The 24,977-nt window shown below is 43.8% G+C and overlaps 1 protein-coding gene across 8 annotated transcripts in view; it reads left to right on the top strand.

Annotated features, from left to right (window-relative positions):
• Positions 1 to 24,977, top strand: part of SMC5 (structural maintenance of chromosomes 5) — a 68,398-nt gene that overhangs the window by 12,370 nt on the left and 31,051 nt on the right. For all 8 annotated transcript variants that reach the window (XR_008332783.1, XM_053408768.1, XM_053408770.1 and 5 more), the window contains 13 exons: positions 3,058 to 3,198; positions 5,114 to 5,275; positions 7,424 to 7,495; positions 8,434 to 8,689; positions 10,237 to 10,391; positions 14,436 to 14,549; positions 15,346 to 15,440; positions 15,784 to 15,916; positions 17,481 to 17,654; positions 17,993 to 18,162; positions 20,135 to 20,258; positions 20,751 to 20,873; positions 24,528 to 24,653. Coding sequence is in view for 7 of the 8 variants with exons in the window: in XM_053408768.1 (XP_053264743.1) it covers positions 3,058 to 3,198; positions 5,114 to 5,275; positions 7,424 to 7,495; positions 8,434 to 8,689; positions 10,237 to 10,391; positions 14,436 to 14,549; positions 15,346 to 15,440; positions 15,784 to 15,916; positions 17,481 to 17,654; positions 17,993 to 18,162; positions 20,135 to 20,258; positions 20,751 to 20,873; positions 24,528 to 24,653 (1,845 nt within the window). In the remaining variant the exon portion in view is untranslated. The remainder of the gene's footprint in view (positions 1 to 3,057; positions 3,199 to 5,113; positions 5,276 to 7,423; positions 7,496 to 8,433; positions 8,690 to 10,236; positions 10,392 to 14,435; positions 14,550 to 15,345; positions 15,441 to 15,783; positions 15,917 to 17,480; positions 17,655 to 17,992; positions 18,163 to 20,134; positions 20,259 to 20,750; positions 20,874 to 24,527; positions 24,654 to 24,977) is intronic.

The raw sequence follows: 24,977 nt of genomic DNA, 5'->3' as shown, positions 1-24,977 counted from the left end.
TTAAAGTCTACCAGTCATGGCCAGTGTTCTAATGTTGCACACTGATGTCAGCTAGGAGGAGGAGACAATGCACTCAGGCTGACAGACACCCCAATTATGCCCTCCTATCCCCAGCACCAAACTGACCAAACTGCGGGAGGTAGTGGAGGACAGAGGTGCCTGGCGTGCTCTGGTCCATGGGGTCACGAAGAGTCGGACACGACTAAACGACTAAACAACAACAACAAAATCCCCAGCACCAAAGCTGCCGGATATGATTATCCCATAGCACCATCCAGTGTGTGATCCTCAATGACAAATTTATGGAGACACCAGGCATCACTGCATGTTGTTTAGTTTTTCTACCTCCTAAGTGCTCACATGAATTGCTTTTAAGTAGAACAGCTGCCAGCTACAAATGAATTGGTTCTTCCATGAGCCAGCATGTCCTTTTGGATGCCCTGGCAACCCAAGGGATCTTTCTTTTAGCCAACCCCTGCCTAATATGTTGCCTGGTAGGCTTCTCAGCAGCACCCCTTGCCTCCCTTTCTACCCTCTGCTAACTGAGTGCTTTGTACATCCAGGAAGCAGCATTGATGAACTTGAGACACCTGCCCCATCCCCATTCCCAATCTGAGTGATCAGGCAGTGGTGGGGCCCCCAACCTCCCTTTCTCACCACTGGGTCTCTTTCTGAGGCCAGCTGAAGCCAAGTCAGTCTGGGGTTCCCTTCTAATTTGCCTTCTAATATGCCTCAGCTCAAAATCAAAAGTCTCATTTGTGCAGCATCTGGGATGGAATGGATCTTGAAAGTGAAAGACACTTGCAGGGCTGCAAGTGTCCCTGCTGCTGGCATGGCGGGTACAATTCCAGTGGCATCTCGGACGTTCCAGGGGCATCTTTGGCTTTCACTGTATCCTACAGCTTCTCATCTGCAGATTTCAAGTACAGTATAGGATTGCTCACTGAGGTTGTTAGATATACAGTGGTACCTCGCAAGACGACTGCCTCAGAAGACGAAAAACTCGCAAGACGAAAGAGTTTTTCGTTTTTTGAGTTGCTTCGCAAGACGAATTTCCCTATGGGCTTGCTTCGCAAGACGAAACGTCTTGCGAGTTTGTTTCCTTTTTCTTAAAACCATTAATACTGTACCAAGTTTGAAGCGGGAACTGGGCTGGCAGGGAGCGAGCGAGGGAGCGACCTATCTTTTCCAGTTTCAGCCTTGGGGAAGGAGAGCATCTCGCTCCGCGAATGAACGCAAGGCAAGAAAAGAGCGGGAGCAAATCTCTTCCAAGTGCGATCGCAAGCCCGACAATTAGTCCTGAGTTCCGAGCAGAGTAACCCGATACGAGAGAGAGAGAGAGAGAGAGAGAGAGAGAGAGAGACTCCGGAGACAGAGCGTGTGCGTAAAAGCGCACGAAAGAAAGACTGCAGAAGGAGCCAAAGAACAAATAACGGACTTGGGCGCAACAGAAGCGGGATCTAGCAGAACGACACAGAGGGATCCTCTTCTGGAGAGGGCACAGAGGAGGCAGGTGGGCTGGGATCCAGCGGATCTGGCTGGGTCTCTGCGCCGCCTCTTCCTCTCTCTCTCTCTCTCTCTCTCTCTCTCTCTCTCTCCCCCTCCCCACGTGGCTGCTCCATTTTGCCCTAACTGCGCGAAGGCAGGAGGAGGGGGACCAAGGAGGAGGAGGCATCCACTGCGCTTGGGCCGCCGCGAAGGCGCCTTTGCAGGGGTGGGAAGAAGCCGGGAGCAGCTGCCAAGACTGTGGGGAGCCCGGCGGCGTGGCGCAAGGTAACGGGGGGAGCAAGGGAGAGTCCGCGCCGGGCGCTTCGTGTGTCCGCCCTTGGTTCCTGGGCGTGAACTTCCTTTGGCACCTCGTGGAGAGAGAGGGAGAGGAGCGGACTGGGGCTTTGATGTGGGACGCGGTTTGGCGGAGCGAAGACGCAGCAAGGCTTGGCGACAGAGGAAGGGGGGCTGTTTCCGTGGGGAGGTGGGAGGGGGTGTCTTTGCCTCTTCCCGGCAACAGATCCTCCAGGCTGGGGAAACTCCTCCTGGGGAGCGACCCGCTTTGTGCTTTGCCCGCTATCCCATTATAAAAGGAGTACTGTAATAATGTTCATAATACAGTTCTAGGGTGCATCCGTGCTTCGCAAGACGAAAAATCCGCAAGACGAAGAAACTCACAGAACGAATTAATTTCGTCTTGCGAGGTACCACTGTACTGTATTTTGCTGGTGAAATAGTCGTATTGTGTAACTGAAATGTTGTTTTAGGTTTACTGTTTGATTAGTCATTCATGAGTTTAGTGTAGTTCAAATTCCTTTATTTAGTAATTGAATTATTGTGTGTATATAGATTCTGATATTTTTGTATTTATTGGTATGTACTTTTGGTTAGCCACTTTGCCTAGCTTTAGAAAAGAAAATTGGGGTACAAATATTTAAATGAAATTTATATACTTAGTGTTACATTGACTTGATTGTTAACGAGGTTCAGGCTAACCAGGGTTCATGCTTTAACAATTTGCTGACTTTTGATTCTCTGGTTTCAAGTCCTTCTCAAGTGGGAACATGGCTCGCCTTCATTCTGCTGACAGAAATGTTAAAGTCCCAGTTGTTTTGTCTACACTGTTCATTTATCTTCTGGTTCTTATAGCTGAATTATGAACCACGTTCGATTCCATATTAGGAAAAGGAAATGCATAGTTTAAATATTCAGCAACAGCAGCAGATATCACTGGAACAGAATCATAGTTAAATGCTGTGGAATACCTCTTTGCTACCCTGCTATCTCCCATTTGCAAGGTTTGAGAGGACCTAATGCAAAGCATATAACATTTCATTGTTTCTTGATAGATTAGATTACTATTGATACCAAACCTTCATTTTGTATATGGGCTTCTGACTTGCACTCTGACAAGTAAGATCCATTTTCCATTAGAGAAGTGAGGTGCTAATTTAATAGAAATACTAATTCTTGTGTATTTGAGTTTCAAATAGGGCACATCACAATTACAAAACAAGTTACTTTTTTTAATTGAACCAACTAAATAACTTGAAATACATATTCTGACAGAATTCATGTAAAGAGAAACATAGCAACCTAGAGAAAATGAAGCAAACAAATGAAAGGTATAAACAAGATGTGGAGCGATACCATGAACATAAACGCCATCTGGATTTAATTGCAATGCTTGAGAGAAAAAGGCCCTGGGTGGTAAGTACTTTTTTCTTTTAGACTTTTGGGGGAAAACAAATGTAATGTAACAAGTGTACTTGAATGAATTGTAGAAGTGGATAGAAATAGAAGAGGAAAACAAATCACAATTATTATAAAGATGACAAGATGAATTGCATTTTACATTATTTCTTTATTACTGTTATTAATATCTTGCCATTCAAGATACAGATCTTTCCAAGGCAGCTTACAAGTAACATCAGTAACATATTAAGAAATCTTTAAACAGCAATAGAACAACAAAAAACCCTGTCAGATTTGCAAAGGCCATAGAATGTATATATTCTTTAAATTTATATAATAACCTCTTTAAGGATTTGTCTTCAAAAGTCTAGCTGCTTTTCCTAGGAGAGCATTCAGGGCTATTTGTATGCTGTAATTCTGTAGGAGTGCAGAAAAGGCTAAGAAGGAACTATTGGATGCGGAATTGATATTTCTGAAAATCTCCCATCTTTCCCCCCACCCACACGCTTTTTAAAGAATGCTTGTAGCCACTGGGCTAGTTTGTAGCCATTGGGTTGAAAACTAGTGGACAGTGGGCTAGATCAGAGAGGGAGTACCTGGGGTCCTCCTCCACATGTTACAGATTCCTATTTCCATGACTGAAGTCTTCCAAAGTGAGAACCCAAAGATCAACTGAGTAGCTGCAGGATATTTAAATTGACGATTCAGGACTTATCTCAAGGACTGCCTCTTCCCACATGAGCGACCTGGACCTTGCGACCAACATCTGAGGCCCTTTTTCATGGGCCCCCTCCATGTGAGGCCAGAGGGTGGCAAGACAAGAAGGGGCCTTTTCAGCAGTGCTTGTGGACTGCTCTTCCCAGGGAGATGCCTTCACCATACATCTTTAGCTGCCAGGTGGAAATGTTCCTTTTCAACCAGCCCTTGGGCTGATTAACATTCTAGGTTCTTTTAAATGTGCTTATGGGAGGAGAGGTTATGGGTTTGTTCTTGCTTTTTGTGTTCTTATTGTGTATTTTTATGCTGTGAACTGCCCTGAGTTCTTCAGACAAAGGCGGCATACAACCCCACCTCCTATAGAAGAGGTGAAATAGTCACTATGAGGGGTAGAGGCAGCATAAGTCCACTTCAGTAGCTTGGCGTACACCAGACTGTGTATAAAGCACATCTGAGCACAACCCAGAGGTGCTCTTGCTGCATAGTCTTTCATTGGCCCAGGAGGTCTTAAACCTACAGACATGTCTGGACATAGCAATCCTGACAAAGACACAATTATTTCTCTTATTGTAGCCGCCAGTAGTTAGTCTAGCTGTGAGCCATACTAGTGCCATACTAGGACATTATGGTGATACATTTTTATAGCATTCCCCACACCACACTCTATCCTCAATTAGAATAAAAGAACAAAATAGAAATTTAAAAGTTAGGCTAGGTATAAGGAACCTGTTGCCCTCTGGATGATGATAGACATCAGTTCCCATCAGCCACAGCCCATATTGCTAGTGGTCAGGGAAAGTGGGAGTTGTAATTCTGCAACAAGTGGAGGGCCACAGGCTCCCATTCCATGAGATAGACCTGCCCTCCTTAAGCATAGATGGACAGATGTCAAAGTAATTGCCTGGAACTATTCACCAACTCCAATCCATCTAACAGGGACATGTTTGCATTTCCTGACAGGTTAAATGGTGAACAAAGCAGAAACTTCAGACGACTTGTTTGGGCTATCGAGCACAGAGATGTAATGTCCTCACAGACAACATCAGGGCCTGTTCATTCAGACTGCTGCCTTCTCCATTTTACATGTTATATAATTTGTTTTAGTGGTTTATAATTGTAAGCCACATTGGGTGCCTTGGTAGAAAGGTGGTATATAAATGCATTGAATAAATAATGTAAATTAATAAATCTGTTTGCTTGCTTTCCTTCCTAGGTATATGAAGATGTCCGCAAGCAATATGAACAGGTGAAACAAAACAGAGATCGTCAAAAGGAGGAATTAAATGCACTAAGAAAATCACAATCTCCCATGACACATCAGATCCAAGAGGCTGAGAAGCAGTGTGCAAGTCTGAATAACAAAATCCAAGAGAAAGTATGTATTTAAGAGTTCCTTTGTAAGTCTCATGGAGATACAAGTAGTTTAGACATGTAGCTGAAGGTACCCTATGTAATGTAAAATGAAAACACTTTTAATGAGCATAGAATCATAGAGAAGAAGAAGAAGAAGAAGAGTTTGGATTTGATATCCCGCCTTTCACTCCCTTTAAGGAGTCTCAAAGCGGCTAACATTCTCCTTTCCCTTCCTCCCCCACAACAAACTGTGAGGTGAGGGGGGCTGAGAGACTTCAAAGAAGTGTGGCTGGCCCAAGGTCAACCAGCAGCTGCATGTGGAGGAGCGGAGACGCGAACCTGGTTCCCCAGGTTACGAGACTACCGCTCTTAACCACTACACCACAAGGGCCATTGAGTCCAACCCCCTGCCAAGCAGGAAACACCATCAGAGCACTCCTGACATATGGTTGTCAAGCCTCTGCTTAAAGACCTCCAAAGAAGGAGACTCCACCACACTCCTTGGCAGCAAATTCCACTGCCGAACAGCTCTTACTGTCAGGAAGTTCTTCCTAATGTTTAGGTGGAATCTTCTTTCTTGTAGTTTGGAACCATTGCTTCGTGTCCGCTTCTCTGGAGCAGCAGAAAACAACCTTTCTCCCTCCTCTATGTGACATCCTTTTATATATTTGAACATGGCTATCATATCACCCCTTAACCTCCTCATCTCCAGGCTAAACATGCCCAGCTCCCTTAGCCGTTCCTCATAAGGCATCGTTTCCAGGCCTTTGACCATTTTGGTTGCCCTCCTCTGGACACGTTCCAGTTTGTCAGTGTCCTTCTTGAACTGTGGTGCCCAGAACTGGACACAGTACTCCAGGTGAGGTCTGACCAGAGCAGAATACAGTGGCACTATTACTTCCCTTGATCTAGATGCTATACTCCTATTGATGCAGCCCAGAATTGCATTGGCTTTTTTAGCTGCCGCGTCACACCGTTGGCTCATGTCAAGTTTGTGGTCAACCAAGACTCCTAGATCCTTTTCACATGTAGTGCTCTCAAGCCAGGTGTCACCCATCTTGTATTTGTGCCTCTCATTTTTTTTGCCCAAGTGCAATACTTTACATTTCTCCCTGTTAAAATTTATCTTGTTTGTTTTGGCCCAGTTCTCTAATCTGTCAAGGTCGTTTTGAAGTGTGATCCTGTTCTCTGGGGTGTTAGCCACCCCTCCCAATTAGAAAGGAGTCAGTGGAGTAGAATCAGAACAGAAAGTTCTACATAGTCTAGCTTCCTGACACCATCTAAATCACAGTATGCCTCACAAAGAAGGTAGTGCAACGTCTAAGGACACCCTAACTTGCTATTTCACCTGGGGATAACTTGCAGTCCAAAATTAGGTATTCAGAGCTTGGGCTCTGTCAGGGCCTGGCTGGGGTTCTGGCTTGTTTTATTGGAATTCATTGAATTTTTCCAATTCAGAGTCCATGAAGTCAGTGCCTTAAGCTGGAGAACCTGAAATGCAGCAAAGAGAGAAATAATGTCTCTCTTGATCTATCAAAGGCAAAGGCCAAACTCCTAGTATTTATGCTGAGATTGGCCAGCCCAGAGACTTCATAGCAGGGCCTGATTTTGTATACTCCTATTCCCTTCAGCACCTGAAGTAGATGAACATTATAGAGAGCCCAGGACCAACCACTGAGGTAGGTCTCGTCTTCAGACTGAGGTTCTTGGTTCAAGCTGCAGAGCTCATAATGAGTGTGGCCAAACATCATTCCCCTATCCACCCACCCACCCATAGGGAGTGGTTTGAGTTTCATTGATCTGTAGCCAGCCTTCGGTGCCTTGCTGTGGAAGTTTGTGATGCCCCACAGGAAGAAACTTACATGTGAAGTGAGCTACAACTGAGGCATCAGGATACAAATGGCAAAATTTATACATGTATCCAGCTTTATATCGAATCTCAAAAGTTGATTCCATAAAGCTGCAGTTATTTAAACTGCCAACTATATACTTGTTAATGGTAGTGTGTTTAGCCTTTAATTAAGAGGCAATGATTGTTCTCCAGAAATAGTTGTTACAATATGCAGTTTAATCCATGGTGTAGTAGAAAAGTCGCCTGTCCATACTGCCTTAGATTCTTTTATTACAGTTACAGCTGATTTCTAACTTTAAAAATGCTTTTGGTATATAGGCTGCAGCTATCAGAGAAACATCTCAGAAATGTAAACAGCATCAAGATGCTTTGGAGTCAAAAGACAAAGAAGTAAGTTTTGTATTATATTTTGCATTTAACTCTCTCTAAAACTTTAGGGACGCGGGTGGCGCTGTGGGTTAAACCACAGAGCCTAGGGCTTGCCGATCAGAAGGTCGGCGGTTCGAATCCCCGCGATGGGGTGAGCTCCTGTTGCTCAGTCCTTGCTCCTGCCAACCTAGCAGTTCAAAAGCACGTCAAAGTGCAAGTAGATAAATAGGTACCACTCCGGCGGGAAGGTAAACGGCATTTGCGTGCGCTGCTCTGGTTCACCAGAAGCGGCTTAGTCATGCTGGCCACATGACCTGGAAGCTGTACGCCGGTTCCCTCGGCCAATAAAGCGAGATTGAGTGCCGCAACCCCAGAGTCAGTCACGACTGGACCTAATGGTCAGGGGTCCCTTTACCCTTTACCTTAAAACTTTAGTAATTTGAACCCATTGCGTTTCTCCCATGTTGTGCTGATTTTATAACATGTTTAATTTTCTGACAGAGGCATTCATTTTATTCCAAAAGCGTAAATGCCAATATTGAGGATTCTGTAATAGTGACCCCTGCCTTTTTTACTTGCTAGATTCTAGCATATTTCCAGGTAAATAGTTGCAGTCATTAGCGTCATTTGCTTCTATAGCACTTTAGATATAAAAGGTCATGACCTTGTAAAAAATTATGTAGACCAGCTTGTAGGCATCCCAGAATTGGAAAGTGCAGGTAACCTATGATCAGCAATGCAAGTCAATTGGATTTTGTATGATCCTGTTTTGCTTCCAAGCTAATAGGCCAGGGGTCACCCAAGTTTGGTACTAGAGAGAATGATAATGGCTGGTGGGTTTTTGGGTTTTTTTAGATAATAAATAACTTCCATTTTATCTTAGCTAGAATATTCTTACTTTTGTAAAAACTTCTTTTTGTTATTGGCATGCTTGAGAAATGCTTGTGTGTGTTTTTTAGATTGAGAGAATTATGCAGGCAATGAGGATGAAGGAGGAGGTAGAAATGGACCGACAGAAGAGAATACAAAACACTCGTAAGATGATAGAAGACTGGAATAATGAGCTAAGAAATACAGACAGTCCTGAGAATATTCAACCTCAGATGGATTCAATTAATGCTGAGCTTAACCATTTGCAGAAAGAGAAACTAAATATTGATGGTGAATTAAATCATCTGACAGGAGAAAAGGAGAACTTGCTAAAGGACAAAGATGGTAAATGGGCTTAACTGGGCGCTTGCTGTTAGTACTGCAGTAAGCCCACAACTTACATGGGGGTTACGTTCTGGGGATTGCGCCTGAAGCCAAAATCATGCATAGTCAAAATACATTGGGTTCAGTGGCAGGTAGGATTGCTAAAGTCTTTCCCCCCCAGATGCCCATCCCTTTTTATTTACTTACCGTATTTTTCGCTCTATAACACGCACCCGACCATAACACGCACATAGTTTTTAGAGGAGGAAAACAAGAAAAAAAAATTCTAAACGAAACAGTGGATGTATGATTTTTGTGGTTCATGCTGTGACCACAGACATGTGATCTGACGGTGAGTTTGGGGTAGCCCAATGCAAAAATCCTGAGGATCCATGTGGATCCATGCTTTGTAACCACGTTTTTGCACCACTGCAGCCCCAGGCAACAGTGGGTGTGTGATTTTTTTGGTGCAAGCTGTAGCCATGGACATGCTATGTGATCTGCTGGTGAATTTGGGGTGACCCGTGTAAGCGGCTCCTGTCCTCTCCCGCTTTGCTCCTTTAAAGCAAGCAGGCTCTCTGTTCCTCTCTCCTCCCCACTCAGCGGCTCTTCTCCCGCTTTGCTGTTTCAAAGTGAGCCACGGAGGAGGGAAGGAAGGGGAACCATGGATTCTCTGCTCACGACTGCAGCAGATCCCCCCCGCCATCCGTAGGCATTCGCTCCATAACACGCACAGACATTTCCCCTTACTTTCTAGGAGGAAAAAAGTGAGTGTTATGGTGCAAAAAATACGGTAATTATTTTTGCCAAGTGGTAAAGCTGAATTTCACAATAGGAAATTGGCTTTGATAACTGACAACCAACCCAAATCCCCTGAAGATATCAATTCCCGTTGACTTTCTTTGTTAACATGACAGAGAAGGGGTTGGAAGCAAATGTTCTCAATAGGCTCTTTAGATCCTAGCCTTAGTTAGGTGTGTTCAAACATACTGCCCCCCAAGGACTCCCCACCCCCCAGGCAACTCCTAAAGCTGTATGTTGATGCTGATCCTGAAATTCTTCCAGTTTTGGTGAATGGTTTGCCAGGTGTCTGGAGCCGGCTTAGAAGCTCCACTGTACATGTGGACCTCCTGTATAATGCTCTGAATCCTGACCCAAATTTCCAGCGAGGATTTATTCTAGTATGGCAGGGAATTCAGCAGCTGAATTCAGACTGGATGCTTTAACAAAATTCCACATAGCTTTCTCCATGGGCTGCTTGCAAAGAGTGGAAAGTCTATGCTAGGAATTCAGCTTTGCATTGTGATTTCTGCTCGCCCTCCAGAACGATCTCTCCTCTCCTCCTCCTGCATGCTGTTCTGTGGGGTTGCAAGGGGGAGCTGAGAAAGCCTGATTGCGCTAGTGGAAGTTCTTGCATGGGCTTCTGCTAGCAGAAGCAGTTAGTTGGATATGCGTCAAGGGTCTAGCTACGGGTATTTTGTGCAAGACAGCTCTTCCCTCTATAGTGGCTGTAGTTGTGATCATGAAGCCCTGTGAACATGGCTCCTAAAACTGTCTAAAAATTACAGGAGTAATGAATGGCATTCTGCAGTTTGAGAATATGATGAAGATGAAGGAAGAGAAGCTCAGAAGGAGATTTCAAGACACACACACTGCTCTTAGGTGGCTAAGAGAAAACAGAAACCGGTTCGAAAGAGAAGTCTGTGATCCCATGATGCTTGCAGTAAGCTGATTTGCCTGACTATTGTGTGACTTAGTCATCACTAAAATGTAATACCACTACTGCTTATAAAACTATAATCCATTGTTTTAATGTGAATAGTCGAGCTTGGCATACAGGTACCTTTATGTATTGAGAAAGTACAGAATACAGTCGTGCCTTGGCTCCTGAATGCCTTGGGAGTCGAATGTTCCAGCTCCCAAATGATTGAAAACCAGAAGTGAGTGTTCCAGTTTTCAAACGTTCTTTCGAAAGCTGAACGTCTGACGGGGCTTCCGCTGCTTCCGATTCAATCTTTGGAACTTTGGAAGTCGAACAGATTTCTGGAACGGATTCTGTTCAACTTGAGGCTTTGTATTTTGAAAATTATGTATGTATGTAGTTCATACCGTGAACTAACAAAGACATATGACCAGCATATTAAAGTTAAAAGGTCCAGGTTGAGTCCCCACTCTTGCTGGGCTGTTCCAAGAAAGTCCCCCCGCCTCACCCTTTCCTAGTCTTGCCATCAGTGAGGTTTAAGAGCCTTCCAGAAAAGCAGTGCCTTGTAAGAGGATGGGAAAGTTATCATACAGCTTGTGGGGCCTTTAGCACCTTCATTTCTAAAGCTAATTCTGGATCAGATAACCAGATCTAATCACTTATTTTGAATGGGTTGTTTCAAACTGCTTCTGAGAATAACCTTTTTTGACAAAGTGCAGTATTTTTATCGTTTTCAGTTAGTTTCATTTTGAAGTTACATGGTGGTTATTAGGTCAAACAACACCACTTCCAAACTTCGGCTGGCTCCCCCAGGGTGGGAAGTATGGGGGGCGGACTTACTGCATTTTCTCATTCTCTCCCCAGACCCATTGGTTGCAATGGAGAGAGGGAAATTAGTTGTACCAGCTTTAGGCTGGTAATGAGGAGGACCCCAGCAAATGAAAGCAGGCCTCCAGAACACTCATGTTGGAGAATAATGCTGGCTACCACCAGGGAAAGAGCACCGCAGGGACATGCCCTTCTATGTGGAGCCTTCCCCTGCAGATAGAGAGATCCTTGACCTCAGTCCTAACCATCTGACCTGCCGGCAGATAGGAGGAGGAGGAGGGCTAATTTATTTATACCTCACCTTTTTCTGAGATGGGTTACAGATAAAAACAAGAACTATGAAAATGCGGGGGGCAGGGCGGGGATTGTTAATAGAATAGAAGCTATATACATATGTGTAAGATTGTGGCTGGATCTAGACATGTCAAAGAAGTGTTTTACTTAAACCTACCGTAAACTCATACAGGGAAATCTGGTTGGGAAAGACGGGACTCCACAGCGCCCTCTGGTGTCACATTGTCATATTGCATATACAATACATATAAAACACTTTTTCTTTACCAGTCTAGCTGAGTCCTAGGATTACTCTGTCCATCCATCAAAAGTAAATTTACTTATTAAAAAGCATGCTGCTCAATAAATTTCATTTTAAGAGGTTTTCATAAAAACAATAAAAATTCATCAGTAACATTCAGTAAAACTTGATAAAAGTGTGCATCACAAATAAAGCTTAGCATTGTACAAAACAAAGACAGTTTTTCAGAATCTAGGAAAACATTGGTGAACATGTTTTAAGAGGCTGACTTATTACAGTCTCCACTAGGGCTGGGCGATAACTGTTTTTCAATATTGCAGTATATCACCAGTTAAACATCATGATATGTCAATATATCACAACATCTGAAATAAGGAAGGGGCTATGCAGAGTCCTGGCAACTGCTACTGCTTAAGGGTTGGGCTTGGCTACCAAGTGGTGGCATTCAGGACAATCCAAAGTACAGTGATGCATCATAGTGAATACAAATAATCTGGGACTCCCAGACGGCAGGCAGGCCTGCTAGGCGGCAGAAGCAGCAGCAGCAGCAGCCTGGCGGTGGCAGAATCAACAACTGGGGGGCGGGCAGAAGCAGTGGCACAATAAGCAGCCTGCAAAGCCCTGCCGTGACAGTGGGTGCTGGCGGCAGCCTGTGAGGCCTTGTGGTGACAGCAGTAGTGGTGGCCTGCAAGGCCTTGCAGCAGTGGCAAAAACGACGCCTGTCTGCAAAGCCTTGTCGTGTGACGTTGGCAGGAGCGGTGGCCTGTGAGGCCTTCCCATGGTGTCAGGAGACCGTGGCGGAAGCAGGGGTGACCTGTAAGGCCTCGCTGAGCAGGCTGCCACAGCTTCTGCCACCACCTCCCACTACCGCCAGGGGGACTTCCAGGCCGCCATGGCGAGGCCTCACAAGCCCCACTGCTTTTGTTGCCATAGGCCGCCACTTCCCGTTGCTGATGCAAGGCCTCACAGGATGCCACTGCTGCTGTCACCTCCGGTCATTGCTACAAGTCCCCACAGGCCTCTACCCTGAGGACTCGCAGGCCACTACTACTTCTGCTGCCAAATCCTGGCCTCAAAGGCCAGTGCCGTTACTGCCGCCACTTTCCATCGCCGCCACGAGGCCTTGTGGGCTGCGGCTGCTACTGCCACCACCTCCCATCACTGCTGTTAGTTCTCGCAGGACACCACCACTATTGCTGCTGCCTTCCATCGCTGCCATAAGTCCTTGCAGGCTGCTGCTGCTGCTACCACTATGTATGACCACCAAGAGGTCTTGCAGGCTGTCACTGTGCCATTGCTGCAAGGCCTTGCAGGCTGCCATTGCTATGGCCGCCAACTTCTGTCGCCGCCACAAGGCCTCGCAGTCGCCACTGCTTGTTCCACCGCCACGAGGCCTTGCATGCTGCTACTGCTGCCCCCCTCCTGTCACCACCATGAGGACTCACAGGCCACCACTGATTGTGCCGCCACTGCCAGGCCTTGCAGGTTGTCGCCGCTACTGCTGCAGTCCTGGCAAGTTGTTTCTGCCACTGCTGTTTCTGCCTCCTAGCAGAACTGCTGGCAGCCTGGCAGTCCCAAATTATTTGTATTCACTATGATTCATTGTCGTGGTTTGGATTGTCCTGAATGCCATCATTTGGTAGCCAAGCCCAAAACCAAAAGTCCTGTTGGGATGCATTTTGTGATATATTGCCAGCTCAGATATTATGAAACAGTTATCACGATGTGAACTTCAGACCTGTTTTGGACAATATATTGATATATCGCCCAGCCCTAGTCTCCACCTCATGGATTGTGTGAGGAACGGTATTCTGGAGGTTGGCTTCTATCCACAAGAAGCCCTGCTTCTGCATTGTCAACAAGTGACAATCTACTGGTTGTGGAACCACCAGCCATGTCTCCTTGGAAGTTTTTAAGAGCAGCCTGCTCTGTACTAGGGGAGGCAGTCTGCTAGGTGCCCTGGTGTCAAGTTGTTCAGGGCTTTCAATACCAGCAACATCAACCTTGAAATTGGCTCTGCAGCTAATAGGCAGCTAGTGCAGATCTTTCCACACTGTTAAAATATATGCAAAGCTGGGTGTCCCACTAAGCACCCTGGCACCTGCATTTTGCACCAGTCATAGGAACAAGGCATAAGGCGGCCCACAGACAGTGAGGTTACCCTCAAGAAGAAGTCCTCATTTGGGCTCCTCCCACATCACCTGGGACTTCCTAAGTTTCCAGGGTGCATCCGGATGGCACCATACTGCAGCATCTCCTCTCCCACGAAGATAACGACAGGGCCACAATGTAACCACCAACATATGAATTAAGGTACTTCTAGAATAATTAGCCACAGCATAATGAGTATTGAGCCATTTTAAAGAATAGAGCACATTTTATTTTATTTCTTGGTGCCCATTTAATGTAAGTCATACTTGAAATATATAATTTCATTATAAGTCATTTAAAACACACTACACCAACGATGAAAAAAGAAGTAAGCTTCATTGCATTCAGTGGGACTTGCTCCCAGATATATGTGCACAGGATTTGAAGCCTCAGTCAAATATCCGTCCTTAACTACATTTGGAAATGTACTTGCCATTTATTTAGAACCCAAGTATCATCTTACTGGCTCCTTTGCCTTCATGCACATTTTATTGTTCTTTTTCTATTAATTTCAGCCACCGTTTTAATTGTTGTATTTTTTTTCTGCACAGATCAATATGAAAGATCATAAGCATGCTAAATATGTAGAAAATCACATTTCATCCAACGACTTGAGGGCCTTTGTCTTTGAAAGCCAAGAAGATATGGAAATCTTTCTAAGAGAGGCAAGGACCAATTTCTGCATTAAAAACAGATTGGTATCAAAGTCCAGATAAGTAGGCTCTTGATTGCGTCTCTCTCACCACACTGGTAGCATGAAGCACTGCTCATTTTTCTTTTCTCCAGTGCAGCCGCCAACTAAGAGAAGCACATGAAATGTTATGTTTTTTAGAAGTCACCTTGTTGAGCGAGTGAGGGAAAAACCTGCTCTACTGTTGCCTGATAACAGTGACTATATGAAGATTCAGTTTCTTTATTCTTCTGATACAAAGTTAATGGGTGCTAAGCTTTTTGGAAAATTCACTTAATAAACAGGGTGCAGATAATTCAAAAAAGAAAAGTGAGGCACTTCTTAACCCTGTCCTTAATTGATTGAAATGGCTTTCAGATAAGGAGTTGTAAAAGGTAAAGGGACCCCTGACCATTAGGTCCAGTCGTGACTGACTCTGGGGTTGCGGCGCTCATCTCGCTTTATTGGCCGAGGGAGCCGGCGTACAGCTTCCGGGTTATGTGGCCAGCATGACTAAGCCGCTTCTGGCGAACCAGAGCATCGCACAGAAACGCCGTTTACCTTCCCGCCCGAGCGGTACCTATTTATCTACTTGCACTTTGACATGCTTTCAAACCGCTAGGTTGGCAGGAGATAAGGAGTTGTAGGTGGTTCTAAATTAAAGATCCTCTGAAATACTCTCTAATGTTACTATTGTTACCTACTCAAGAGAACTGTTAAAAAGCTCAGTTCAAACATTTGTCTTAAGACAGCTAAGAGTGTTCTCTTGGCATTGATGCAATCTTGTTTAGGTGCGTGATGTTCAGAGGCTCAGAGTGAATGCTGTGTGCGCACCAAGTGAATCTTATGCTGAAAGCAGACCTTGGAAACCAGTTGAAGAACTGTTGTAAGTTTTAAGCTATTTATCTTAAAACCCTACATTATAATAATGGGTATAAGTTATTGTGTGAAAGCAATTGTGCAGTGATCTAGCTGTTTTCACCACGATGCTCAGCATACTGAATCAAATTAATTTAGCTGATTAAATAAGCATTTACTATTTGCTCAATTTTGCCTGTCGTAAGCTTGCAGAATTTGGCTTTTGATGTTACAGAATCTTAATATTTAACCTCAGTTAAAATATGATTGCTCATATTTATTCATTTCTCCAACACTCTTGCTCTGAGAATTGATTATTCATCTTACTAATCGGGGGGAATGTATTTAACTGCCTCTCTTGCCTTCTTCAGCCGGTATGGAGTTTTCTCTTACTTGAGAGAGTTGTTTGATGCTCCCCACCCTGTGATGAATTACCTGTGTGATAAATATCGCATTCATGAGGTCCCTGTCGGCACAGAGAAAACCAGAAATATGATTGAAAGGGTGAGGCATGTTGACTAAGAGAGATAGAAATCTGTAGTGTTTAGGAAGACTCTTGGTGTGATGCTGCCGCCTTTCCCTTAGAAGCAAGCAACACCAGATCAGGAGGCCATGAACTTGTCATACTTTATATAAGCACATTAGCAAAGCACAGTAGCAACAAGCAGCTAAGAAAAGCACATACAATCAAATTACACCTCTCCTATGTGCTGTCCCTCTGTGTTAAGATGGGTGGTCAGTCTTTTTGCCCCATTGGCAGAGATGAGTTGGGTTTCTTCGAACACTGAAAGTCGTATCTGTTCTTTGTTTCCCAGCAGCAGTGGAGAGAAAGTGGTGCTTGATTTTTTGGGGTGATGGTTCTGCAGAAGTCACCAGCCAGATTATTAGCTGGGATTAGAAGGTCTGAGCACAATATACTGATTCTGGCTGAACTGAATACCAGTTAATTTATGGGCTCAATTCAGAGAGTTTGACTTGACCTATAAAGCCTTATGTGGTTCAGGATCCCAGTTCCAAAGATCACCCCTCCTCACATGACCCAACCTGGAGGGAGATGTAGCGGGGGTGTTCTTCAGGGGTGTTTACTCTCCACCCCACCCCTATTTGTGGAATCTAGTCTTTTAGTGGTTAAGTCAGTCTCTATTGTGCTGTTCATCTTTGACTATTTAGTGTATTGTTGGATAAACATTTTGATATTTTGTGTTAAATGTATTTTAAACTTGACTTATAACTCTACTTACCTGTATGTATTTTTCTTGTAAAGTTGTTTTGAGACTTTTTAATATATAAAGCAACTAACAAATGCAAATAATAATAAATACTGTGCTTAAATTTATAATCTGCTTTCCTATCAATTGGATCTCAACTGGCTTACAATAAAATATAAAACAGATAAAGCATCCTAAAAACAATCGTCTTAAAACCACCTGTACACACGCAAAACACAAGCTAAAAAAGTGGAAACAGCAGCAGTTAAGACATCACTTCATTTCTACCTCACATGAAGTTCAGCTCCCAAAGTCTTAGAAGGCCAGTAGTCGCCCCGCCCCCCCCAGTCCCTTTAAAGTTCAGGTCTGGTGAGCTGCCCTTAATTTGCAGGGAGGAAACAAAGGAGCCTCCTTTCTTGCACTCCCAGTCAGAAGAGGTCTTAAAATGTGCTGAGATAGAAAGCTTTCTTTCTGGGAGCCGTATGTGGCTGCCCCACACCATTGGTTCCTGAGCCCTGGGGAGCCCCTGGTCACTCATGGGGCAAGGGGAGAGGGTAAGGCTGCCATCCAGCCACATATCTCAAGTAATGATCACAGTCTGTAGTTTCTGCATTTCCCTCTCACATTGCTGCCTGCAACTCCACTCCCGCTATCCCGCTGCCATGTGTATGTATTCATGCCAATTTAGGATAACACTGCATGCATCTGATGTGAGTGACTGTAATCCACTAAAATGTATGCTGTAATAAATTTGCTACAAATTATTTGAATTTTTTGTTGCAATTGACTAACATTTGGGATGTTAATAGCTATTCCTCTGGAGCTGATATAATTGTAGTCTGGTAATTTTGTGTGTGCAGGTCATAAAAGAAACCAAACTGAGAAGCATCTACACAGCAGAAGAAAGATATATGGTAAAATTGTCTTTTTACACAAATCAGACCATTACCAGTAATATATCACTGAAGCCGGCACAGTTCCTTACTGTCACAGTGGATGCAGACGAAAGAAGGCAGTTGGAAAATCAACAGAAGGTAAGCTGATTTATCGTGATGGTTTAGGAAAACAGCAGTTCATGATTTGAAATGTTGGGTCTTATTAATCCTGTAAAGTCTTTGGTCAGCAATTTTGGCTGGTGTTTTATATCTGTTTTTCACCACATTTAACACTAAAGCTACAATTTGAAAGTCACTTTCAAATATCACAAGAATATTTGCACCTGAACTTTAAAATGCTGTGCACCTTCTTAATTTAATTAACACTGTTAGCATTTTGGGGGGGGGGCAGGGAATACTCCCTGTTTTTAAAATGGTTGCCTGTGCACTATGAACACATTATACAATGGGATTTTCTTCTGCACTTTTTACTTTAGGAAATTGCAAGGCAGCTGGAGTTGCTGGATTCTAAAATGGCTTCCCTCTCTGAACAACAAAAACGTATGGAACACAGAGATAATGACCTCAGACAACAGAAAAAGTTGCTATTGGATAGAAAAAACAAAAGAAAGCAATTGGAATCAAAAATTAGTATGAAAAGTGACAGGTATAGCTATTTTATATATTTATTATGTAGAGAAACAGCACTCAGAAAACTGAGCCAAACCTGGATCAGAACTGTTACTGCTTTGATAGTCCATTGATGATCATGGAACCATTTAAGTGATTAGGAAAACCTGTCATCCTTCTGCTGAGTACTGTGAACTTCTGACTATGATAAAATGGATATGAGAGATCAAGTTGGAAAGAGGGGATTAATGATCTACAAGTCCAATTAATCTTTCCACCCTTTTTAAAAGACTTTAAAAAGGCAAATAGAAATGTCATTAGAATTTACATAATATTTTGTTTATATTATGCATTTTATATTTTATTTATATTCATATTCATATTTTTGCCCTTTAAGTCCTTAGTCCCCCTCAGTTTTTCTTACTTTGCTTACTTGCAGGGTTTGGACAGTTCCGTTCCCTTTGCCCTAAACTTTGTTCTCTTTGCTACACTGTTACCAGGGGGCAACCGCATAAGCGCATACTTGCATGTGCATTGTACAGTTTGTAATTCAAACATCAGCTGTAAAAAAGAAGGCAGTATGGACAATAAAATTTAATTACTTGGCTTATGAAAGTTCTATAAATATTGCATTGCCAGGGGTTGGACTTCCAATCCTACAGTTCTATGATTCTATTAAATTGTGGGGAAAGTAAGGAAACGTATGTGCTGAGAATTTGAAGTTCTGTGTGTGCCTCTTAAAAAATTGTTGGGCGATTTTTCTGTAAGTTAATGTCCACATACTTGCCAAAGTACCCATTGGTGCTTAAAAACATGGAAGAAGAATACTTAGGCAGGATTCAGCTAAATTTAAGCACTTTCAAATCTATTTAATTTTAAATTGGAAGAGTTCAGCATATTCTTAGATTTTCCCATTGAAATCAGTGGCTTAGATCCAAAGGTGATCTTGTGCAAGTGGAAGGTACATCGACTCCTGTGAAGGGCTCACCCTCAGCTTCCACCAATTCCTCCTGCAGCCCCAGACACTGTTTTCTGTGCTGATCTGGAGGTTCCGTTAACCCCCAAGAGCGGCTTTCCAGGTCCTGCCGTAGGGAAATGGAAATGGAAAAGAGCAGCCTGCAAACATAATTCCACTTGCAGGCCTTTGCGTCCAGACAAGAGGATTTAAAAATGCTATAGGTAAAGGTCAAGGGACCCCTGACCATTAGGTCCAGTCGTGGCCGACTCTGGGGTTGCGGCGCTCATCTCGCTTTATTGGCCGAGGGAGCCGGCGTACAGCTTCCGGGTCATGTGGCCAGCATGACTAAGCTGCTTCTGGCGAACCAGAGCAGTGCACGGAAACGCCGTTTACCTTCCCGCCAGAGCGGTACCTATTGATCTACTTGCACTTTGGCGTGCTTTCGAACTGCTAGGTTGGCAGGAGCAGGGACCGAACAACGGGAGCTCACCCCGTCACGGGGATTCGAACCACTGACCTTCTGATTGGCAAGTCCTAGGCTCTGTGGTTTAACCCACAGGGCCACCCGCATCCCCCCCCCAAAAAATAATGCTATACTTTGGCTGTATAAATAACTCCTTTGGTGTTCATAGAACCTGCTATCCCTTTGGTGGGCAACTTGCGTAACATGACAGCTAGGATTTCAGACCTGACCCCAAAAATGGTTAAGAGTTGACAGAATTTAGCTTGTAGAATTGAACTAATGATGACAGGCATCCCTGTTTTCCCCTGTGCTTGTTAACGTCAGTCAGGACAGAGCTTGTTAATTGAAAGATAGGGCAGATGTGTTTTAGAGGCACTATTGAAAATTAGATTTTTATTTATTGTGAAAGCTTTGTAGACTTTACTCTTTTAAGTTCTTCAGCTTGCACAGGATAGTCTGATTTTCTGTACTTTGAAAGGCAGTTATCATGCCTCCTCATTGTCAGAACATAAATCTAGCCTTCATAGGGTTGAACTAGGAATTTTGTAGTAATTCAAACAGCATTGCCCATAAATCTTCCTTGCGCAGTTTGAGACAAATGGAACAAGATGGCGTCAACCTGGCAGAAGCGTCTGAGCAAGCGAAGATTGCAGTAAAACAAATTAACACTGGAAAAGTAAAACTCGTTACAGAATTTATGCAACTAATAAAGGTAAACACACATCTCTCAAAGGCTGCTGTTGGTACGTTGGCGTTTTATGAATTTATTCAAATAATGATGAACTCCCCCCTTCCCCAAAACGAAGACCTAATTGATAGATGTATTGAACATTTTATTTCTCAATTGCTTGTCACCTAGAGGAGTCCATTAACATCAATGTTGTTATGAGCCTGATGCATGACAGTGCAAATGTTCCAAAGGAATAAATAGTCTACAAAAATGCCCACTCATAAGTATATTACAAGGTGAAGGGTGGGATATAAATTTTAATAATACATAAATAAATAATAAAAAGTGCTTTGCACTATCATTCTGGCAGGTTGGAATGAATTTTTACTCACCTGGGAAAAGCAAACTTTATTCTCAGTTGCCAAGTGTTTGATCAAACAGAAGAGGCATTGCATCTGGATAAACACCAGATTGAAGAATAATAAATGCTTTTCTTTTTAGCAAAATCTTCTAAATGATACTTGTTTTCCACAGAGTTGTGTGACCTTGAACAAACAGAAAACAGATTTGGTTCTACAGAACATGAAAGCGGCTTTCCACAAGAGCAGACTTGAGGCTGAATATAAAGCCTGCGCTGTCCAGCTACGAGCTGCAGAGGTAAGACCTGCACTCTCACACTTGTTGAATGAGCTTGAAAACCTACTTTTATATATGGAATGCCGTTTAGGGGACGGGCCATTGTCCTCTGTGAGAGGACATGCTCTTCCTGCAAAAGGTGTCTTCAGGTAGGACTGAGAAAGTCCCTCTCTGAAACCCTTGGAGAGCTTTTGCCAATTGGTGTCCCCAATATTTTGCCAGGAGGGATCAGTGGTCTTACTTGCTGCAGGACAGCTTCCTTGTTCATGAGTATATTCAATCAAGATGTGCAAAATAATATGAAAAGGCACAATGCTTACCTGGGGCACCAGCATTTCACATCCTTTTTACACACCCTGACAGATAGGGAGAGCAATTTCCCTGATAGTTTCCCTTACCTGCTAAAGGAAGCCTATCCTTGAGTTTTGAGGACTGCAAATGCAGGTAAATAGAGCACCATTAATAGCAGCAATTAACTTCTTTTGTTAGTGAACTGTGCTGATGGTCTTTAAAAAAGGCTTTGTACAAGTAGTGGCAGACAGGCAAAATCCAATTGAGCCTTTTTCTGTGGGAGACAAATGCTGCATATGTGGGTTCTGTCAGCACAGTGATTCATTAAGAAAAGTAAAACATTATCTCTTAGATTAGAATGTTTTCCTTGCTAACATGCATGAACATTTAAAAATGACACATGTGCTTTTCTTGTTCAGTATAGCACCTTAGATCAAGAACTCTAATATTTATCTTAAGCAATTTTGGTTATTTAATTTTCTTAATGAATGTGAGAGGCAAATATGTGTTTATGACCCATATGGAACAGTAGGGAGGATTCTTAGCCCCATCTGCTCGTCAGATAATTGGCACAGCCACCTCTGTGTTTGACAACTGTTTTGAGAGAGACTTGATAATTGTCGTGTTTGGATTAATTGATTTTTATTTTATTTTTTGGAACATGTACCGTGGCACATTTGGGGAGAAAAATCCACCAAGTACTATTCAGAACATACATTGCAGTATTTATTTTATAATGAATTTTAAGAACACAACAATCATGTTTTCCTTCTGTGTTATTTTTCATAATTAAAAGTTTTGGAATACTGTTAGAGTGGCAATCTTTTCAGCTCAGTTCTGCATGGAAGTGTTAGTCACTGGCTACTATTTTTCAGTAGACTCCCATCCTTTTACTCCTAATGGCGTCAAATAAAGCATATGAGGAAATACCAATACTCTGCCAAATATCTCTTTCTGAACAGGCAGAAAGAATAATTATCCTAAAGACTAAGTTTATCATTATTATTTTAGATAGTCCAGCATGGTGCATGTTTTACCCTTCAGAAAATTGTTCTTTTGGCAGATAAGAGAATTTCTCTGCCGCTGTTTCACTAGGAGCAGCTCACAGGGAGGGGGCTGCACGTGCCTGAGCTCCTGCCAGCAGCATCTCTAGTGCGAAGGGCAAGGCAGAACTCCTGCCAGAGTGTCCTCACAGCACTTACTGACTCCTGATTTCCTCTGTAACAAGAATGGTATACTGAAGTCTGGTAGCTACCATAATGCATTGTTTGTTTGTAGCATTAATACCGGACGTAGCTAACCTGAGACCCTCTAGACTCCAGCTCCCATCAGCCCCAGGCAGCGTTGCCAGTGAGCAGAGAGGATGGGACATCTGGAGAGACAAACGTATTAATAACTCCTGATTTGTAACCTGCTTTTCAGTCCAAAAAGTCTTCCAGAGGGGCTTTTGGGAATCCATAATTATACAATCCCTGCCCTTGGGCTAACAACCTAAAAGTCATGACACAAAAGGAAACATGATTGGGAGGGAAGAGGAAAAAAGCAAACTCGGGCACTAGTTCTTAGTTACGTATTTGATTCACTCCCTACAATCGAAACAACTTCTGAGAAGTGGCTGAACCTTGATGTTGTCCTTGACTGTTTGGAGCCTAGCAGAGTTCTGGCAGTGTCTCATCAGTTCCTCCGTGACCTGAATGCCCCCCCCCCAGCTGATGGCCCTGCTGCCATTATTCACGGCACAGTTCTGGCAGCTCAGCCAAGCTTCTGGTAAAAGCAGGAGCAAGTGGGGAAAGGGAAGATGGCAGCTCCTCTTGCTGTGAGCTGCTTCCTAACCCTTGAAGCTTGGGCATTTTTCTCTCTCCTGTGATTCTGAAATGCCTTCTGTGGATGAATATGTTGCTGTACAGAGATTAATAGATCAGACTGGTCTGTGCCTTTAGATTTATTGATTTATCTATGGCATTTATAGCCCACCTTTCCTCCATTGTTTTCTTCTACTCCATTTTATCCTCGCAACAGCCCTGTGAGGTTAGGCTGAGACACAGCGAGTGGCTCAAGGCCACCCAGGGAGCTTCATGGACTCTTTGGCCACTACACCCCACTGGCTCACTTTCTCACAGACGAGAGATAGCAGGGGAGGAAAGGAGGGGAAGAAAAGCAAGCAAACTCCGTGACAATGCCTGAAGTTCCTGGATATTCAGATCAGATGGTACTTGTGGCAAATTGGCCAGCTCTCTTGGAGTACACACAACAGCCGTCTTTCCCCAGCCCAGGGTGGGGATCAGCACGGGTTTCCCTATTGCTTTGCCATCCCAGGGTGGCTGCTCTTGGAGTCTGGCATTCGCTTTGGCAGCTGCCTGCAGCTGCTGTTTCTCTGGTCAGCAGGCGGGTCCCGGCTAGTCTTCCTCTCACTTCTCTTCCTAGGAGGCCGCAATGGCAGCCTCCCTCACAGCGCTTGCTGTCTTGGCCTGGGGCAGAAGTCAGGTTGCTCTTCACCTTGGCCTGGCACTTCACTCCCTGTGCAACTCGCCAGCGACCACACACTGTGCAATGATAGTGTGCTATGAAACTGTAGCGGCCGCTGAAGTCCTAGGCCAGGACACCCTGGGCTGTGTGCGTATGCGTAAAATAAATAAACGCTGGAAATCCAAATAGATGTGTTTTCCTCCATTGAGATGGGTCTAGATTTTATCTTGTGGAAAAAGTTTGTGTGAGAAACAGCTTTGTGGACTAATTCACACAATTATTTTTAGGTTGTAGGTTGAATAACACTTGCAGGTGTTGAAAAATTATTTAAGGGTTTATCTACAATGCTACAGATGATGTATTTTCTTAAGGCATTTTGTGCCCCGCTCTTTAACCAGAAAGGGTCCTAGAATGGCTTACAAAAATCAGTCGTAGGACTGTCCCTTTGCTCAGGGTGAAAAGGCTCACCACACAAGAAAAAATGAAGTGCAGGAGGGAAAGAGCAAACTCAGGCACAAGGTCTTCAAGGTCCTCTTCTTCTGTGCTGATTCTGGCTGCCCAGGCACACTTTCCTCCCTCAGAGCCGATCTGGGAGCAGAGCAGTGGACTCTGGCGGAGCAAGCCAGGAAGACAGATCCTGCCAGACAGTTCTTCCCTCAGACTTCTGTCTAGATGGCAGCTGCAGACTCCACAGGAATGAGCTGGATGGAGCTGCCCTCCCTTCCGCACCTGGCTGGTGTCCTCCCTGGGCCCTTTCTACTTGTGGCTCCATTTTTAGTTTTTCAGAGTAATTATTTATTTATTGAATTTATAGCCTGCCCTTCCTCCCAAATTCTGAAGGCCTTGCTTTGGTCAACGTTTTGCTGAGTTTTTCATGAAAATAATAATACTGCCTCCCCCCCCTTCTGTCTATTACAGCAGCAGCTTTTGGAGCTGGATGAAAGGAGACGCGCCCTCTTGGAGAACTGTAAAGGTTTAATGAGGAAAGCTATGCAAGCTTGCAACCTTCGTCCAGATCAAAGTATTCCAGAACATTTCAGCAACGTAAGTGCCACAACAAAGGACTGACACGCAGACACACACACAACTAAACCCCAGGCGGAGCCATCTTTTGTTGATGGAAACTGTTGCACAATCACATAGGACCATTTTTGCTCTGTTCCGAAAGTGCCTTTATCTTTTAGAACAGTTCAAGAAAATGAATAGGAAAATGTTTTCAAAGTCATCAGTACACCTCATATTACCATATATTTGAAGACACTTCAAAAACTAATTTTCTAAAAAAATATTTTTATTGAGTTTTACATAACCAATTTGAATTCAAACATTATACATCAACATCATCATTTAGGATTCCCTGAATCCTTC

Source organism: Podarcis raffonei, chromosome 11 (assembly GCF_027172205.1).
Source record: "Podarcis raffonei isolate rPodRaf1 chromosome 11, rPodRaf1.pri, whole genome shotgun sequence".
In the NCBI taxonomy this organism is placed as follows: Eukaryota; Metazoa; Chordata; class Lepidosauria; order Squamata; family Lacertidae; genus Podarcis; species Podarcis raffonei.
The sequence above is the reverse complement of the archived record's forward strand: the minus strand, read 5'-3'. Positions and strand labels throughout refer to the sequence as shown.